Source organism: Myotis yumanensis, unplaced genomic scaffold (genome assembly GCF_028538775.1).
Source record: "Myotis yumanensis isolate MYYU_CA2020_CCGP unplaced genomic scaffold, mMyoYum1.0.hap1 SCAF_9, whole genome shotgun sequence".
NCBI classification, from domain to species: domain Eukaryota; kingdom Metazoa; phylum Chordata; class Mammalia; order Chiroptera; family Vespertilionidae; genus Myotis; species Myotis yumanensis.
The window spans coordinates 11,961,644-11,981,433 of record NW_027223760.1 but is presented as its reverse complement, the minus strand read 5'-3'; the positions used below and the strand labels follow the sequence as shown (position 1 = coordinate 11,981,433).

General features: G+C 39.0%; 1 protein-coding gene across 1 annotated transcript; it reads right to left on the bottom strand.

Annotated features, from left to right (window-relative positions):
- Positions 1 to 344: 344 nt before the first annotated feature.
- Positions 345 to 16,088, bottom strand: LOC139016775 (leucine-rich repeat-containing protein 37B-like). The gene is made up of 9 exons (XM_070424998.1): positions 15,961 to 16,088; positions 13,763 to 13,834; positions 10,241 to 10,312; positions 7,100 to 7,171; positions 5,940 to 6,020; positions 4,411 to 4,482; positions 3,711 to 3,785; positions 669 to 784; positions 345 to 349 (listed from the first exon to the last, which is right to left on the bottom strand). The coding sequence occupies exons 1-9, from the start codon at positions 16,086 to 16,088 to the stop codon at positions 345 to 347; spliced, it is 693 nt and encodes a 230-aa protein (XP_070281099.1).
- Between the last annotated feature and the right edge of the window lie 3,702 nt (positions 16,089 to 19,790).

Here is a 19,790-nt window from a genome sequence, read left to right as displayed (position 1 = left end):
TATCAGTAGCACAGATCACTGATAGAAACTTGTATTTAAGCTCTCTGGGCATGAAAACACATTTGGGAAGTTATCAAGTAGCTGCCAATAAACCTAACGTGTAGAAAAATACTTAAAAGCACACGACTGTTTGGTGGATAGAACACCTTGTGCTTCAGAGCAAGTTCAGAGTTGCACAGTCTTTAAAGAAAGAGCCCTCCCATGCCATAGAAGGGCTGGGTAGCAGCTTCTGGTGATGGATCCAAAAACTCTCAGGTTCCAAATAAAACTTACATAAAACAGCATCATTTGTACTCTTTTCATAAACTTGTAAACAAACAAAATAAAAATGTATCTTCATCTGTCTACACTGCAAAGGGCAATTGAAACCTAATGCATACAAAAGAGTTTACAAACTGTGACACTCTAATGAACAAGTTCTCATTTGGAAGCAAAGCACCCAGCAGAGAGCACAACACACACGATGTAGCCATTAATGGTAATACCCTTCCCTTCATCTGACTTTTAGCAAAGAGAAGTTCTTAAAATTTTAGAGTTGAACTCTGAGTAATTGAATAAGAATAATACAGTTACTTTATTTGCCTAAAAATGTATCGTCATTGATTACAAATAAAAAATGAAAACAAAATAAAAATTAAAAAGTTTATCATCAGGCAATTGAGACTCACCACAAGGTGTGCCGGTCACACATTCGATCTCACAATTCAGTTTGACTGTCTTTGCAACAGCCTCAATATGATTTTTAAATTGGCAGAGGCAGCAGGCCAAATGGTTAGGTAAGATACTATAAATGGAAACATACAGAATTATATTAGTGACAAAGGAGTTACTTGGAAAACAGTTGTTTTTTAAAACTTAAACATGCACCTACTGTATGACATAGCCATTCCACTTTCAGGCACTTATCAAGAGAAATTGAAGTATATTTCCATAAACAGACTTGTACATAAATATTCACAATAGCTTTATTGGTAATAGTCAAAAATTGGAACAAGTCAAATAGCCATCAATGTTGAAAAATACGGATATATCCATTTTTAATGGAATACTATTCAGCAATAAAAGGACATGAATTATCGATAGGCAAAACAACATAGACTAAACCTATATAATAAAAGACTAATATGCAAATCGACCAAACTGCAGAACGACCAGTTGCTATGATGTGCACTGACCACCAGGGGGTATATGCTCAATACAGGAGCTGCCCCTTGGTGATCAGTGCACTCCCACAGAGAGAATGCCTCTCAGCCAGAAGCTGGGCTCATGGCTGGTGAACATAGCGGTGGTGGTGGTGGTGGTGGCGGGAGCCACTCCTGCCTCCACAGCAATGCTAAGGATGTTCAAGTGCTAGCTTAGGCCCACTACCTATAGGGAGCTGTCACTGGGCATCCACCAGGATCTGGGCTGAGAGATACTCCCCCGCCCCCCTGCCCCCATTGCACGATTTTCATGCACTGAGCCTCTAGTCTTAAAATAATCAGCTGAAGAAAGGAGGCCAGTGAGAAAAGAGTAGATACTATACGATTTCATTTATATAAAATTCTAGAAAATGCAAACTAACCTATAGTAACACAAAGCAGATCAGTGTTTGCACAGGAATTGGGGAGGGCAAGGAGGAGTGGGAAGGAAGAATTATAAAAGGGACATGATACAGCTTTTTGAGGTTATAGAGAGTTTGATTTAATGATGGCTTTGTGGTGTGCAGGAGGCAACCAATCAACCAATTGATATATCTCCCTCACATTGATCTCTCTCTCTCTCTCTCTCTCCCTTTTATCCCACTCTCTTCCTCCCTTCCACCCTCACTAAAAATCGATAGGAAAAATATCTCCTGGTTAGTATTAAAAAAAGACAAAAAAAAACCACAAAAAAACACTCCAGCCTGCCGGTGTAGTTTAGAGACTGAGAATTGACGTACGAACCAAGAGGTCACAGTTGGATTCCGGGTCAGGGCACAGGCCTGGATGCAGGCTCAATCCCCACTAGGTTACATGCAGGAAGCAGCTGATCAATGATTCTCTCATCATTGAGGTCTCTCTCTCTCTCTCTCTCTCTCTCTCTCCCCCCTCCCTCTGCCTCTCCCTCTCTAAAATAAATAAAAATATATATTTTTAAAAAACTTCTGGTCTTCAGTGATAAGTTTAATAGAAGGCACAACCTTGGAAAAGATATTTAGTAAACACATATCTTACAGAAAGGACTTGATATAAAACACTCTTAACACTTAATAATAAGATAAATATCAAATTAAAATGGATTTGAACAGACACTCCATTGAAAAATGTATTTTCACATAGACATTCCACACATCAGCTATTAGAAAATGCAAGTTAGAATCACACTGCAATACAAATGCATTCCTACTAGAAAGGCTAATTTAAAAAATCAAACAGAAATATAAAGGTCAGGTGAAACTGTGGAGCAATTGCAACTCTCATCTACTGCTGGCGGGAAGGCGAGATGGAACAACCACGTTAGAACACAGTTAGGCAGTTTCTTTACTAGTTAGATATGCACTCAGCATATAATGCAGCAACCCCACCCTTAGGTATCTTACTCCAAACCAATGAACACGTATGTTCACACAAAGACCTGCATGTGAGTATTTTTTGCATCTCTATTCATAATAGCCAAAAAACTAGAAACAGCTCAAATATCCATTACCCGATTACTACAGAAACAAACTAGTATATACACACAATTGGAATACTCTGCAGCAATAAAAAAAGAAATGTACTACTGATAGATGCAACAACTAAGATGGATCTCAAAAGGATCATGCTACATGAAAGAAGCCACACACAAAAAGCTACACTACATACAGCATGTCAAACTCACAGCCCACGGCCACATGCCTCATTTATTTGGATCGTGTTAGCTTTTGAGTTTGACACACTTGCTCTACATGATTTCATTTATAAGACACTCTGTAAAAGGCAGGACTATAACAATAAAAAATCAGACCTGTACTTGACAGGGGCTGGAGGTGGGAGGAGGAACTGACTGCAGAGAAATATGAGGGGACCCTAGCCAGCTTGGCTCAGTGGATAGAGCATCAGCCTGTGGACTGAAGGATCCCAGGTTCGATTCCGGCCAAGGGCACATGTCGTGGTTGCGGGCTCATTCCCCAGTAAGGGGTGTGCAGGAGGCAGCCAATCAATGATTCTCTCTCATCATTGATGTTTCTATCTCTCTCTCCTTCTCCCTTCCTCTCTGAAATCAATAAAGAAATACATTTTAAAAAAAAGAGGAAATATGAGGGGCCGTGTGGGGATGATAAAAGTGTTCTGGATCTCTAATGTGATGGTGCTACATTTATCAAGGCTACACATTTATCAGAACTCACTAAACTGTACGCTTTAAAAGAGAGAATTATATTAAATACAAATTATACTTAAATAAACCCGACTTAAGAAAATAAAAAAGCAAATCATAAGAACCAAGTGAAAATAAATATAAGAAAAATCAACTTGCCGAAACCCCTTTGGCTCAGTGGATGGAGCCTGCGGACTGAAAGGTCCCAGGTTCGATTCCGGTCAAGGGCATGTACCTGAGTTGAGGGCAAATCCCCGGTAGGGGATGTGCAGGAGGCAGCTGATCGATGTTTCTCTCTCATCGATGTTTCTAACTCTCTATCTCTCTCTCCCTTTCTCTCTGTAAAAAATCAATAAAATATATTTAAAAAACAAAAAGAAAAATCAACTTACAGTTTTTCTAATTCAGGAGCTGTCATGAGAATGTTATCAAGTGTTGTCAATGTCACTTGTGTTCTTCCCATGTCTCTGAAGGAGAAGGACCAAACATGCATGATATGAACCCAAAGACAAAAATTTTATTCTTTAAAAAGACACTTAACAACATCTGTTGACCTAAATTCTGGCTTCTCTGTCAAGCCAGCTCCATAATTCAAGGTGCTTTAGTTTATTTTCCATACGTAATCATTTTAGAGAGCTCTTCTTGAAGAAATTTAAATGTATTGCATCATCAAATTAATGTATTTTCATCATCAAACTAATGACTTTGGTGAACAGTACTATGTGTTATTTTGTTTTTGTGTTACCATCATCCTACTTCTCATTCTCTGTTCCAACCACTATTTGATCACTTTTTTAAAAAAGCACAGAATGTATAACTTATTCCTTTTTACTTTTTGAGATCCATGGTATTTCTCCATGCATCTACATGTTTCATGTCCGAATGTGTTTTTCAACACTGCTCCCTTTCTCTGCTGGCTGTCTTGCCCTTGTACATTTTTTATCACTTTTCTGTGCCAATAAATCATTTTTGAGAATAATCCCGTTAAAATTTAAATTATGAGTTTTTTTGTCAAAATGCAAAATTGTTCTTCTTTGACAAAAGTAAGAACAGAAATCATCTCATGAGCCATGAAATTGTTGCAATACTTACAAATATTTCAATGCTGGCAAATTAAAAAGATATGGATCTTGAACAGTCATCAGAGGATTTTCATGTAGAATTCTGGAAAATGCAATAGAATTAAAATTGTCTGCATTTTTAATAACTGCTATGAAAGTTTATATTCATTTTGTTGGTTCAAAACGTGAACGTTAAAAAAATCTTTTTTCGTCTATTCCCAGAGATCACCCTTAGAATCTGTAAAGCATTCTCTTTTGTTGTTGTTAATCTCACCTGAAGATATTTTTTCCACTTCTTTTTTTAGAGAGAGTGAGAGAGAGAGACAAAAAAACAACAACAACACATTGATGTGAGAGAGACACATGGGTTGGTTGCCTCCACCACATGACCCAATGACGGCCAGAAATAGAACCTACAACTCAGCTATGTGCCCTTGGCCAGGTATTGAACCCAGAATCCCTTGTTGTATGGACCAATGCTCCAACCACTGTATAACACAGGCCAGGGCTACAAAGGATTCTTAATTGGGGAACTACCCAAGTCTCTGAATGATAAAGTGCAGAAGAGAAAGTAAAAAATAAAAAAGAAGAAGAAAGAAGTGGATAGCAAAGAAAAATATACTGAAGAACCTTTCAGATTGAAAACCCCATTATTAACTATGCTGAGAGGAAGCTCCTGCTCTACAGAAAATCCATTTCTTTTTTCTTTTTTTCAATATTTCTTTATTCATTTCAGAGAGGAAGGGAGAGAGAGAGAGATAGAAACATCAATGATGAGAGAATCATTGATATGCTGCCTCCTGCACACCGCCTACTGGAGATCAAGCCTGCAACCCAGGCATGTCCCATTGGCCAGTATTTAAACTGGGACCCTTCAGTCCCCAGGCCGGTGCTCTATCCACTGAGCAAAGCCGGCCAGGGCAAGGAAATACCATTTCCAATGTCCTCATAATTCAAGGTGCTTTTCTATCATCTCCAGAAATTTTTTAAAATCCAGTGTAAACCATCAAGTTAAATAGAAAAATAGACCAAATTCCTTGCTTTTGGAGCCACAAATGGGATAGATGTAAGAGGAACTGGTGAAAGCCATGCTCCTATCACATACTCCCATGTGTATTCTTGCATCACAGGCTTTCTTATAGTGTATATAATCACCTATTTACTTGTCAATTTCTTGACTATTAGTGCCTGACATTTACTAGGAATTTAATGGATGCTTGTTTAAAAAATAAATAATATTTTGATTACATATCAATCAAATAAATAAATTTCTTAATTGACACAAACTTTTATTCCCAGTGCTGAAATAAATTTTCCTCTCCATTCAGTATTACCACCCTCCCCCCTCAATTCTTGAAAACAAAGAAGCCCATGCCAAAAGTCAGTCCTGGGAAAGCAGAGCATGGCATATGTCAGTTAAACAAGTCTCTTGGACACTTTGTACCTTAGTTTCCTCATTTAAAGAAGAAAAAAAAACTGAGCTTATACCCAGCCAACCAATCACTGTATGAAGTTTTTACACATAGCTTTTTACATGTGTTCATCTTCTATGTCACTTACAACTTGTGTAACAGCTGCATTCCATGCCAGGTCTGAAATGTTCCAAAGTTCACTTTGGTGATTAAATTGCAACCAAGATTTCTATTAAAAAAAGACAAGAGCAAAAGAAGAGAAAAACATTCTTTCAGATCACTTATCCTTTAGCAGAGATTCTAATTTATATATGATAAAACAACCTCAATACTCCCTCTATATACCAAAATTCTTACTATGGGAGATATTTGCTTATGGTTTATGCTTTCATGTTTATACATGTGGCGCATTAGATAAAAAAAATGCTTCTATTAAACTGATCTATATTTCTCTGAAATAAAGCTACACAACCTCAACACTATTGACATTTGGGGCTAGATAATTCTTTATCATGGGGAACTGTCCTTTGCCTTGAACAATAATTCTGGCCTCTGCCACTAGATGCCATTAGCAAATCTACAGTTCTGACAACTACAACTCCCTTTGGCTATTGCCAAGTGTCACCTGGTACAAAATCACCCTGGTTGAGAACCACTGCTATAGTATGGTTCATACTGTTTTTAACTTTTTGAGGAAAGTCCATACTGTCTTCCACAGTGGCTACACCAGTCTGCATTCCCACCAGCAGGGGAGGAGGCTTCCTTTTTCTCCACAGTCTCACCAGTACTTATCATTTGTTGATTTGTTGATGATAGCCATTCTGATTGGTCTGAAATGTTATCTCATTATTGTTTTGAGTTGCATCTCTCTGATGATTAGTGACTTTGAACATGTTTTCATATGTCTCTGGGTGTTCTGTATGTCCTCTTTCACAAAGTGCCTATTTAGACCTGTTGCCCATTTTTGTTGGATTATTTATCTTCCTTTTGTTAAGGTGTACGAGTTCTCTGTAAATTTTGGAGATTATACCCTTATTGGAAAAATCATTGGCAAATATGGTCTCCCATGCACTGGGCTTTCTTGTTGTTTTGTTGATAGTTTCTTTTGCTGTGCAGATAGAATGGTTCATTCGGAATGTGACAGAATTCTCACACTAATCTATGCTAGAGACAAATGGGATTTTCTACATAACTTTAGTAGTTTTCTAGTAATAAAATTTTAATCTTACTTCAAAATAAATAACAAAAAGGTTTACAATTACGTTTCATGAAATTCCTAAACACAATGAGGTTATATTTATAACTTACATATATTGTAAAAGAGGTAATGAATCAAATGCATTCTTTTCAATAAATTCTATCTTATTACAGGACAAGTCCCTAGAAAAAGTAAAAGAAAAATAGTGTTTAATTACTTATTAGTATCTAATTAGTAGGAATAACTGGTAGAGCTTACAATAATATTGAATACACAGGTTTAGTCTAAACTGAAAACCTTAAGAATTGTGATTTGAACCATCTAGAACCCATTATACTGCCCTCACTCAAAAGTCTCACCATCAGGATCTTCACAAATACAACATACAACTATAGATCTGGATACATTTTGAAGGTATTTATTCCTGAGAGCAGAAGAATTGATTAGAAGACCCTTTGTGGTCTCATCAAATTTAGACTATGAGCTAAAGTTTATATCTTCGTGTACATTTATAAATGTCTAACATTAAAAAAAAATAGACTCACATCTACACACCTCCCTGGTTTACTTCTGTGTTTTAGACAAATTCAATACCAGAAGAAATAAAAGATGCCTTTTCACATAACTTAAAAGGAAGTGACTGCTCTAAATAATACAGAACTTTGAACTAATACAGAACGTTGAACTAATGATACTTTCTATTATACTAATAGCAATTCATTTCTTATTATACATTGTTTTAATATCCATGTATTTAATGGCTTCAGTTGTACAGTGGTCGGACAACACAACACAACATGGTGCTGGATTTTTATTTGAAAACACCATCCCTTGTCTATAATTCACTGTCTTATTTCCATTGATTCCACTTTAGTCCCTCACTTTTCTCACTTTTCTCCTCACTTTTCTAACTGTCTTCTGACTGGTGTTTCCATCTATAATCTCGCCTTTGCTAAACCATCCTGCACACAGCCACCAGATTAACACTCCAGAAGTGGTTCTCAAATACCAAGTCAGCATCACTTGGGAACTTATTAAAGATGGAAATTCTCAGTCCGACTGTGGAGCGACTGAATTAGTAACTGAGGGTACAGCTTGGGTTTTAACAAGCCCTCCAAGTGACTCTGTTGTAGGCTAAAGCTTCTCCTCGAGCAATGGTGTGATAACTTGGTACTTGGTATTCAAAACTCCAGAAGATCTGACTCTAATCTCCTCCTCCGCCTACGTGTACTCTACAGCTACTCAAGGTATATTTTCCCAAGCTCCTTTTGCAAGCTTATTCTACTCAAGATGTCTGTCCATTGATCCCCAAAAGCCCTTCAAGGTCGTGTTCAAACAGCATTGCTCTACTGACATCTTTGCTGATCCAACATAAAGTCTTTTTTCCCTCTGCTGTCACCAAAACCAATTTATATATTCATTTCTTACCAAATTTTAATAGAGTTATTTTTGCATCCTATCTCCTCTGAGTATAAACTCCTTAAAGTATGGACTGGGTCTTGCTCATCAGCATTGTCTACTGACATGCAAACAGGTGCAAACTGAAATATTTATCAAATAAACAAATAGCTGGGAAGTAGAGAGAAAAATGATTTTTAAAAGAAATGTAGTTTTATTATTTCATGGCTCCCTCTTGTGTGCCACTGCAGCACATAGTCTTCCATTTAGTACTTGTGCTCTGTGGTTTGAGTTGATATGTTTATTTTCCCTATGAGAGCATCAATTATCAGAAGGGTAGGAACCCTGACATAGCTATCTTGTGCCTATAGTTCTAGGTACAGTGCTTGGCATGTTCTGTTTTAGATTGCTTATTGATAGGCATTTTTTAATGGATGGGAATATTTTATGCTAGCATCAAATAGGTAGCTTACAAAGTATTTCACAGTAGAAGTAATGAATGACATAACCTATTGAGCAGTTGTTTACTTCATTTTATTTCCTCCAAACTGTATGGAAGGTTTGAAAGCGAGATAGCAAGAAGACCAATATAAAAGTGGATGTCCCTCTGAAGTTTGAAAGGTTTAATAATACAAATGACTATTTTTAGTGTCATGTGAGGCTCTTTATACCTACTTGCCTGAAGCCTTCCATATTTGCAGAAAGAACCCAGTTGCTAAATAGCATCATTCATTAGCCTAATAAGGATTAATGACATACACACCTCTGGGTGCCATGGACAAAGAATCATAGTTGAGTTTTTATAGTAACCAACATCTCCCTATTTCTAAGTAAATAGGATACTAGAAAAGCATTTCTTCCTTGACAAGGAGGCTGAAGAGATTTTTATTTTTTAATTAGTGAAGTTAGGGGCATTTCTGATATATTTACTTAGTGGAGACATTTCTAATACCACTTAACCATCATTTTAAACATTTACATTTAGTATTGGTATAACAATTCTTGCATTGAAATCCTCAACACCAGTCTGCTCTCTTCATAATATAATATGTTCTTAATAACATTTTTTACATAAGTCATCTGCTAAAACATTTAATTGTAAATGTTAATCTAATTTAGAATCAATTATAAAAAAATTTTGGGTTAATGGCATTCAAATTAATGTAAATGCTTTATAGTTCCTTGTCCTATAGGAGGCAATTTGAGGTTAAGCTAAATTCCTCTCATTTGACTAAATCAACATTTTAAAACCTTTTATGTAAAGGTCAGACAGTAAATATTTTAGGCTTTGCAGGCCACAAATAGTCTGTCTTGCATATTCTTCTTTGTTTCTTTTCTTTCAAAGTCCTTTAAAAGTGTGAAAATCCTTCTTAACTTATGTGCTGTTAAGATCCAAACAATCTGGAGGAGGAAGGAGGTGGCCAGGGAGAGGTAAATGGGGGGGAAAGGATACTTATGTAATACTTTAAAAAATAAAGAATTTAAATTAAAAAAATGTAATGAGCAATCATAGGCCCAATTTGAATCTTGGGCCCTAAACTAAATATAAATATAAGCAGATGGTATATAAACCTTATATAACAAGGCTCATAATAGTGTGTATCATTACTCAGACCTCATCACCACTTTTACTCCATAACTGAAGAGTTTTTCCTATCAATATTTTGTCTAGAGGGCAAAACTGAAACTGAAAATGCATAGGAGATATTAAATGCTAGAGATGAGCTACACAGACTTATGGAATTGTAGAATTTTATTGGGGGAAGAAATTGTAGAAATTTCTTCATTTGAACCCCTTATTTATTTTATAGATAATATAACTAAAATCTCATAAGTAAATACAATTAACTTACAAATACTGGAGGGAAGCCAGGCCTTCAAATGAATCTTTACGTAATTCTCTCAAATTATTTGCACTGAGATTTCTGAAAAATGAAAAGGTTATATCTGGATCAAAATGCAAAATAACTACAATTATTTCCTGCACAGAAATATATATGGGGAAACCCGGGTAATGGTGCCCGCGAAATACCCTAATTCTTATTTAATTGAAGGAAGATAATCTGTGTGTTTTTTTTCAAACCTTTCTTCTCCTGTCCTCTTTTGCAAACAATATAGCATTCTAAAATGGATTCACTTTCTTTACTCAGCTTTCTTTCTTTCCAAAGAACTTACCAATATTTGAAATGATATGTACCTAGTTAATACGTATATATGTGTGTATATATATACACAATATAGGCCTAGTGCACAAAATTCATGAATAGGGTAGGGTCCATATACCTGGCTGGTGATCAGGGCTAATTGGGACCTTCCGGCTGCCTGGCCAGGGCCTCCCTTCCCTGGTTGCTGGCTGCTGGCCAGGGCCTTCCTTCATTTGTTTCGCACCACTCCCTGATGGTCAGCGCACATCTTAGCAAGCCATCGGCCTCCCAGTTGAATTCCCATGGGGACAATATGCATATTAGGCTTTTATATATATAGGTATTCATTTTCATATTATATACTTGTAAACCCCTTGAAAAATGGAGTAATTTGTCTACTTTGTTCTTGAGCATGTAATTCTGGCACATAAAACAGTTCCTGGCACACAGCAGACGTTCCATAAATACCTTTTCCATGATTTCAGAAAATGACAAACATCATTTTCAGTCTACTACTTTTGTGTAAAACAAATCATCCATTTACTATTACTCATGAGAATAAGCACAGCTTTATAGGCAAGGAACTGTCTTTCTTTTCCTCTACATTTGTGACTATTAATCTTTGGAGACAAGAGCCCTGTGAGAATTTCATAAAACTATGGACCCTTTCCCTAGAAAACTACACTTTCTTGAATACATGCCAAAGTGTGCATATAATTTTCATTTGCTGATTACCACTTCAGGCCAGAGTCGGTGAATAGCATTGTATGGATTGAATTCAGGGGGCCAAACCTGAATGGGAAATAAAATTACATCTCTATTTTCACAAACATCTACCAAAAATTAGCATTGCCCTACATTGTGAATGTAGGCAACAAACCATACTAGATTAACAGTATAGTACTTCATTAGGTCTCCAATAAATTCACAGATGTTTTCATATAATATATTTGTTGCAGATATCTCAAAATAACATTTATTCTCATGACTACATTGAAGTTATAATAGTTATCAGATCAACCACTATAGCTTGTGTTACTTATAAGAGGAGCAGATTTGCCATGGCTGGTTTTGCTTAGTGGTTAGAGTACTGGCCAACAAACCAAAAGGTCATGGGTTCAATTCCCAGTCAAGGGCACATACCTTGGTGGTAGGTTCAATCCCTAGCCCCAAACCAGCAGGAGGCAGTCAATCGATATCTCTTTCTCATGTCTTTCTATCTCTCTCTCTCTTTCTCTCTCTCCCTCTTTCCACTCTCTTTGAAAAATATTAATGGAAAAAATATCTTAGGACAAGGATTAAAGAAAAACGTAAAAAAGAGAAGTAGTATCAATAATATTTTTATTGCTTTAATTTAAAAATATACTTTCGTTAATTTTACAGAGGAAGGAAGAGGTAGAAAGAGAGAGAGAAACATCAATGATGAGAGAGAATGATTGATCAGCTTCCTCCTGCACAGCCCACTGGGGGTTGAGCCTGCAACTGGGCATGTGTCCTCAATGGGAATCCCACAGGGACTTCGATGTGCATAGGCTGACACTCAATCACTGAGCCATGGTGGCTGGCCTTTCAATAATCTATTTTTTTAAAAATTTTAGTCCTAGCTGGTTTGGCTCAGTGGATAGAATGTCTGCCTATTGACCAAAGGTCCCGGGTTCAATTCTGGTCAAGGGCACATACTTGGGTTGCAGGCTCTTCCCCAGCCCAGGCCTGTTAGGGGCTCCTGCAGGAAGCAACCAATCAATGTGTCTCTCTCACACTGATATTTCTCTCTGTCTTTACCTCTCTCTTACACTCTCTCCAGAAATCAAAGGGGAAATATCCTCAGGGGAGGATTGAAAAATAAATAATCATAGGAAAATAAAAAATGTTTTTAATACGCATTTTAATAATTGCTTTCCTTTATTTTCATATATATTTTAACTTATACATCTTTTAAAAATATAGTCCTCAAGAATATAGGCTTCTGCAGATAACCAAGAGATATTTGGGAGGAAAAATGGTAAGAAATGGTCCAGTGTGGGTGGTCCACTGACTCTAAGTTAGGAACCTCTTCTTTCCAAGGTATAAATCTCAAGCTGACTTAGAAATCTCCAAACCTGCCTGGCCAGCAGGGCACAATGTTTGAATGTTAACCTATGAAGCAAGGGGTCACGGTTGATTCCCAAGTAGAGGTATATGCCCAGATTGCGGGCTCAATCCCCGGTGTGGAGTGTGCAGAAGGCAGCCAATCAATGGATTCTCTCTCATCATGGATGTTTCTATCTCTCTCTCTCTCCCTCTTCCTTTCTGGGATCAATAAAATATTATTTTTAAGAAACAGATGTTCAATAAATAAATAAAAGTATCTGAATTCACAAGTAATCAGAAAAATTCAAACTTAGGTGGGACCGCCTTTATTCACCCATTAGATCAGCCAAAAAATGGAGACTATCTAGTGATGGAAGGATAGAAGACAATAAATACTGTAGTTGCTCACTTAGTGGTGTATAAATTGGCATAATTTCTTTAAGGAAAATTAAATGCTGTATCAATATAGTTTCATCCCAACAATTCCATTTCTAAATATCTATTCTACATAAATACCAGCCCATGGTCCCAAAGATGCATGGACAAGAATGTATGTTGCATCAAATACATGTAACAAGAAAACTGGACATAATCGAAATAGCCATCAATAGGGGGATTATTAAACTATGAAATATTCTGAAACAGTTTAAATTAATTGGGTAACCCTCTCTCTAACAAGAAGGAAACATGTGTAAGATATATTATGAGGAGAAAGAATCAAGACGTAGGATGTTATCAATTATGTAAAGAAAGATATGAAAATCACATAACATACCTATTTTGCTATCTGTAAATATGTATGTAGGCAAATGCATTGAAAAGGATATGTAAGGAAATATAGGAAAGATAGAGAAGCAGTTACCTTCGGGTGGGGATGAGGACACAAGCAGGGTTTTCTGCTATCTAATTTTCATATATTAAAAAAAATAATCATGTGTTGCTTATCATAATAAAAAATAAGTTTCAATTGACTGTGATTATAAAGAGGGCCTACCAAATTTAATTTTTTAAAATGAACAGAATTGCAATCAATAGACTTGATTTGGGATACAGAGTAGGAAATACCTTTTCTCAGAGCTACTGACCTCAAAATTCTGGACCAAGAAGTTCTTACAATGCAGTTAGTTTTTTTATATTTACGTATGGAGAGAATATACTCACAGTTTCTCAACCAAATGGTATGACTTCCACGTATCTTTACCAATGTAAGAAATGGCGTTTCCTTGCAAGTTTCTGCAAAGAAACAGTTAATATCATTGAATAAGTAAGAAACAAATGAACAGAATAAGTAAAACAATCATTGCAACCTTGATATTTAAATGCAGGAAACACAAGCTTTCTAATCTCCATATCTGTCAGCTTTCCAGTTTGCACAATTAATAAAGATATAATGTGAGCTCCAGTTGGTTTTGCTCAGTGGATAGAGCATCAGCTTGTGGACTCAGGGGTCCCAGGTTCAATTCTGGTCAAAGGCACATGCCTGGGTTGTGGCTCCATCCCCAGTAGGGGGCGTGAAGTAAGCAGCAGATCAATGATTCTCATCATTCATCTCATCATTGATTCTCATCATTGACCTCATCATTCTCTCTCTCCCTCTCCCCTCCTCTCTGAAATCAATAATAATGTATTTTTTTAAAAAACCCACAAACAGTGAGAATTCATGTGTCCATGAATTACAAGTGTTTAAAAGAAGCTGTTAAATTCCTGAGGTTCAGTTTCAAACACTAACTCAGTGGATGACTTTGAATCTTTAGCTTTGTCCTCATCCCTCAGCAATAACTTACCTATTCAGTTTACATATTTTTCAGGAAGGTCAGAAAAAGTCAGTTATCTGTCTGCCCCTCTGCCTAGTGGACATCTCCTCTCAAGTAGAAGCCTTCTTGTTGCTTTTTGCTCACCAATGAAAGAAGCCCAAACTGAGCTCACCTCCTAAACCTGGCTCTCTTTCACAACTGCTGTATGCCCACCTGTCATACCACCATCATTCTCCTCATCATCCAGGACAGAAATTTTCCAGGGTCATATTTGATCTTTCTCTTGACTGTACATCCCATCCTCACTCCAGTCAATTACTAAAGCTTGTCAGTTCTTCCTTTATAGTGTTCCGAGGATTTTCTTTCTTCTTCTATCACAACATTCTGATTCAGAGTCTTCTCACTGAACTCCTAGAGTATTCTACTTGGTCTCCCTGAGTCAAGATTTCCTTTCTAGATCACTCTACCTATGGAATCTGAAATAATCCCCACCCCGCCCCCCCCCTTTTTTTTTACTCATCTGTCTTCCTCACTTGAAAACTTTCACTAGAACTCCTTTTTTCAGTGTAACTTCGAAACCCCTAGATCTGATAGTCAAGAGTTTTCATCATCATATTTATCACTACTTCCTAAATCAATTCTTTATAACCAGACTGGTCTATTAAGTCATGATCATTCCTGTAGCCATGCCTTTGCCCTACTGTACTCACTATTTTACCAAACCATAGCCTCCCTTAAGTCCCAGCTAAACTTCTGGGTTATCCATGCAGCATTCCCTGACTTCCTTACACCAATAACTAAAGATTCTGCTGTATTATAGCACCTCTGGCCTGTATTTCTTTCAGAGCTTAATTATATATCACCTCCTTTTTTATGTATATTCCCTTTCTTCCCCCCTACCACTGTCATGTTCCATAGACAAAGTCATACTTCTGTGGCTCACACAGTACTTAAACCTGGGCTGGGAACAAAATGGGTCATTTATATAGAAAGCCAGGGGACAAAGATAAGTTCTAGATATGACTGAGGGATCAAATAATAATAGCGAACACAGACATATGTTAGGAAATGTATAAATTATATATATGTATACACACACACACACACACACACACACACACACACACATTAACTCTCCTAAAACTCACAACAATCCTATGTAAAGGTAACTATATAATCTTCATTTTACAGGTGAGGAAATTGAGTCTCAACACTAATAAAGGCGTAGTGGGTTCAAAGCCAGTCACTCTGGTTGTAGAATCTCTACTCCTAACCACTTTGTTGTATCACCACCAATGAGTCTGGGAGAGGGCCATGTGGCTATAAAGAGAATGAAGCATAAGTGGGAGGACAGTAGAGGTTAAGGAATGAAGTGCTAGGGCTAAAAATTTGGAAAAATAATATGGGCAATTACAAGCAAAAGACTGGTTAAGGGGGAACAAAGTATTAAGAAGAATAAAGATAAGGAAGAGCTATCAAACAAAGATAAAAACAAAGTCATTCAACATGATTTGGGGGAGATGAGGAAGGCCCAGGAAGACCTCAAGGAAAAGGCTGCCATGTCAGCCAGGATGCAGAGAGCAAATGAGGAAAGGCAATACTTACAAGATGGTGAAGGTGCCATTATAGGTGCTGGGCTCTGGTACTGGCACTCTGTTGAGCCTCTGCTTTGAGTCAAAACCAATACACGACAGTGTCCCATTACTGCAGGAACAGAGCTCACAGATGTTCATGGTGGCACTCTGTTCAGTCATTGGAGGAACTGTCTCTGATGTCTGTGGAGGCGGAGTTATGGTGACTTCTAGGTTGAACAGTAGACCTGTGGCTGTGACCTCAGGAAAAGTTGGCTGCGTCACCTGAGCAAGTTCTGGATGTTGAAGTGTCACCTCGGGGTGCTTTGCAGGAGCTGTAGTCTGCTGCAGGGCTGTAACATCAGCCTCCAAAGTCGGTTCTGGAGTGATGGTGATCTCCAGGTCCAAAGGTGGAAAGGTTGGCTGAGGGGCCTGAACCGGCGCTTCCTGTGGAAATGTCACCTCAGAGGACTTTGGAGGAGCTGCATTCGGCTTCAGGGCTGTAGCCGCAGCCCCCGAAGTGTGTTCAGGAGTGATGGTGAGCCCCAGGTCCACGGGTGGAATGTTTGGCCACTGAGCCTGAACCAGCACTTCCAGTGGAAATGTCACTTCAGAGGGCTTTGAAGGAGCTGCAGTCTGCTGCAGGGCTGTAGCCGCAGCCCCCGAAGTGTGTTCAGGAGGGATGGTGAGTCCAAGGTCCACGGGTGGGATGGCTGGCCACTGACCCTGAACCCCCGCTTCCTGTTGAAATGTCACCTCAGAGGGCTTTGAAGGAGCTGCATTCTGCTGCAGAACTGTAACCGCAGCCCCCGAAGTGTGTTCAGGAGGGATGGTGAGTCCAAGGTCCACGGGTGGGATGGTTGGCCACTGACCCTGAACCCCCGCTTCCTGTTGAAATGTCACCTCAGAGGGCTTTGGTGGAGCTGCAGTCTGCTGCAGGGCTGTAGCCGCAGCCCCCAAAGTGTGTTCAGGAGTGATGGTGAGTCCCAGGTCCACGGGTGGAAAGGTTGGCTGCTGAGCCTGATGGATGTGAGAATTTTTTATCTCTTCAAGACGCACAGAAGGGAGAATTGATCTCTTTGAAGAGCGAACATATTCACGATAGGGTTGCTGTTTATCTTGATCTCCGTGGTGGTCCAACAAAAATTTCAATGGCTCAGAGGACACTGCAGGCTGAGTTGCAGCTTCTTGTTGGGGTGGAAGCTGAACTAAAGCCTCCTGAGGGTTTGGAGAAGGTTCCGTTTTCTCAGGGGCCTCTGCAAGTACAGCTGAGACTTCATGGTTGACAGAAGAAAGTTCAACGTGTGCAGGATTTTGCTGATCCCAAGACCAGGGCTTGGTGGGCCCCAGGGGCATGGGGGTCAGCAGGAGAGAGTCCATGGCCACCTCCGGAATCGGAGCTGCCTGGACCTGCAGCCACAACAGCTGCCATAGGAACAGGAACCGTGGGGTCCACATGTGCAGCCCAGACATGACAGGCAGAGGTCCGGGGCACAGTGAGCCACCAAGGCGAATGGGGCAAGGAGAGTGACCCAGAAGACTGGGGCACAACAGGTAATCCAAAATAATGGAGCACAATACGCGATCCAGGAGACTGGAGCACAAGGAGCGATCCAAAATACTGGGGCACGTACACGCAACCCAGAGAAGTGGGACCAAGTCCCTGCGCTGAGCAGGAGCCCAATAATCTGCAGCCATGTCACAATTGGCAGCCTGTCCTGCATGTGCCCCTTAGCAACCAAGCAGCCCTCCCCCACCTCAAGTTCTAACCTTTATTTAGGCTTTTTTCCGCAGAATCATCAGGGACCAAGTGGTTCTTTCACCTGCAGAAAAGAGAACTATCTCCCTCTGGGTCTCCCCTCTCCACTCACAGTGAGGCAGGATTTGGACTGCACACTTGGGTGGCCCCAGAGCGCAGGCATGGTGGGATGTGGGGAGGGGGTGTAAAAGAAGGTGGGAGGAGGGGAGTATTGAAGAGCTCTCCAAGAAAGCCACAGGGCCTGGCATCTTGTTATAATGTACCCCACGAATCACAGAAGGACGCCTCAAGAAGTCGAATTAAAGAGTCACATTTATTGCAATCCGGGGCTCTGAGGGGGCATTTCACTCTCCCAAATCTCAAATTGATAAGATGTCCGCAATACCAGATTTATAGAGGCAAAAATCACAAAGGTATTGACTACATCCCAGGGTTTGGGTTGAGGAACCTGGTTGGCAATAAAGCAGTTTGCAGAAGCAGAATTAAGCATGTTAATTATAGTTTTGGATCTCAGGATCAGTGCCTTAACAGAAACACATTATCTAGAGCCCTGGCTCTTGGGACCACTGAGTCACCAGGAACACATTATCTAGAGCCATCGAGGCAATTTAGAGTAAATGTGCTGTCCTGGTTTTGGGGACTAGAAGAATGTGCTTCCTAAAACCAGTAAGATCACAATCAATGGGATATTCACATTACAATCAATAAGGCATTCAATCGAATGGGATGATTTCTATAATTCAGAAAATCAAAATAACTTTTCTATTGTTAAGCCAAACAGCAGGGTTAGAGTTAAGCTACAGTTTCTACCTGAGATGGTTGCTACCATACTTTATTCTCAGGAAATTCAGAAGAGCTAGTCCAGTCTGGCAATCTGAGCTCCTCTTCAAAGCTGAAATCTGACAGTCTTCCTCCCATGGCCATACTGCTTCCTGGAAAAATAGCTGACCTACAAAATACACCAGTTACAGTGGTGTGGAGTGGGACACACTTTACAGTTCAAAAATGTTGCCATTTTCTTGAAATTCTCAATATCCATGTTTGATTTTTTTTTTAAATTCGCACCCAAAGATATGTTTATTGATTTTAAAGAGAGACAAGGGGGTAGGGAGAGGGGGAGAAAGAGAGAAACATCAATATGAGAGAGAAATATATCGGTTGCCTACAGTACACAACTGATATCACACGGCATCCTCACATGGAGAGTAGACAGAGAGGAAGCAAGCTCTTCATGACCCTTACAAGGACACTATTCTCATTCATGAGGGCTTCACCGTTATGATCTCCTCTAACCCTAATTACTTGCCAAATGAAATAATACTCTTGCATTGGTCATTGGGTTTCAACATATGAATTTGGGTTGGGGTGACATAGATATTGAACCGTAACATTTCAATTTTGGACTTAAGCTAAGTTTGTGGTTCTTGGTTACACTAGACCTATCAAACTAATACAGACTCCAACTACCCTTCAGGAATGGTTTTGAACTTCAGTGATGAGTGGGTTGAGAAATCTTCTCAGGTCTCTTGATTAATATAAAGCTAACTGAAAATAGCATATACATAAATAACTTTCCTTAATCTTTAGAGAATAAAAGAATTATCACCTTTTAAAAATATATTTTTTGTTGATTTCAAAAAGTAGGGAGAGGGAGAGAGAGATAGACACATCAATGACGAGAGATAATCATTGACTGGGTGCCTCCTGCACACCCCACACTGGGGTTTGAGCCTGCAACCTGGGCATCTGCCCTGACGGGAAATCAAACCATGATCTGATCGTTCATAGGTTGATGCAGCCAGGCTATTTATTACCTTTATAAAGGAACATTTCTCAGCCAGACCCCACAATTAATTCACAGCTTGGGGCTGTCGGGATAAAATCTGTGTATTTCCAACCACCCCAGGCAGTTGATCCATAATCCACCAGAGACGAAGAACTTGAAGAGCCCCAGATAAGGTCAGTTAATTAAAAAATGAAATTATGTTCTAGGACTCCATCTACAAGGAAAAAATGATGAAAGAAAAATCAGAAACTCAAATCAAGCTCCAAATAACTGAAAATTCCAAAATCCTTTCTTGTTGGCTGGCAAAATCTACATCATA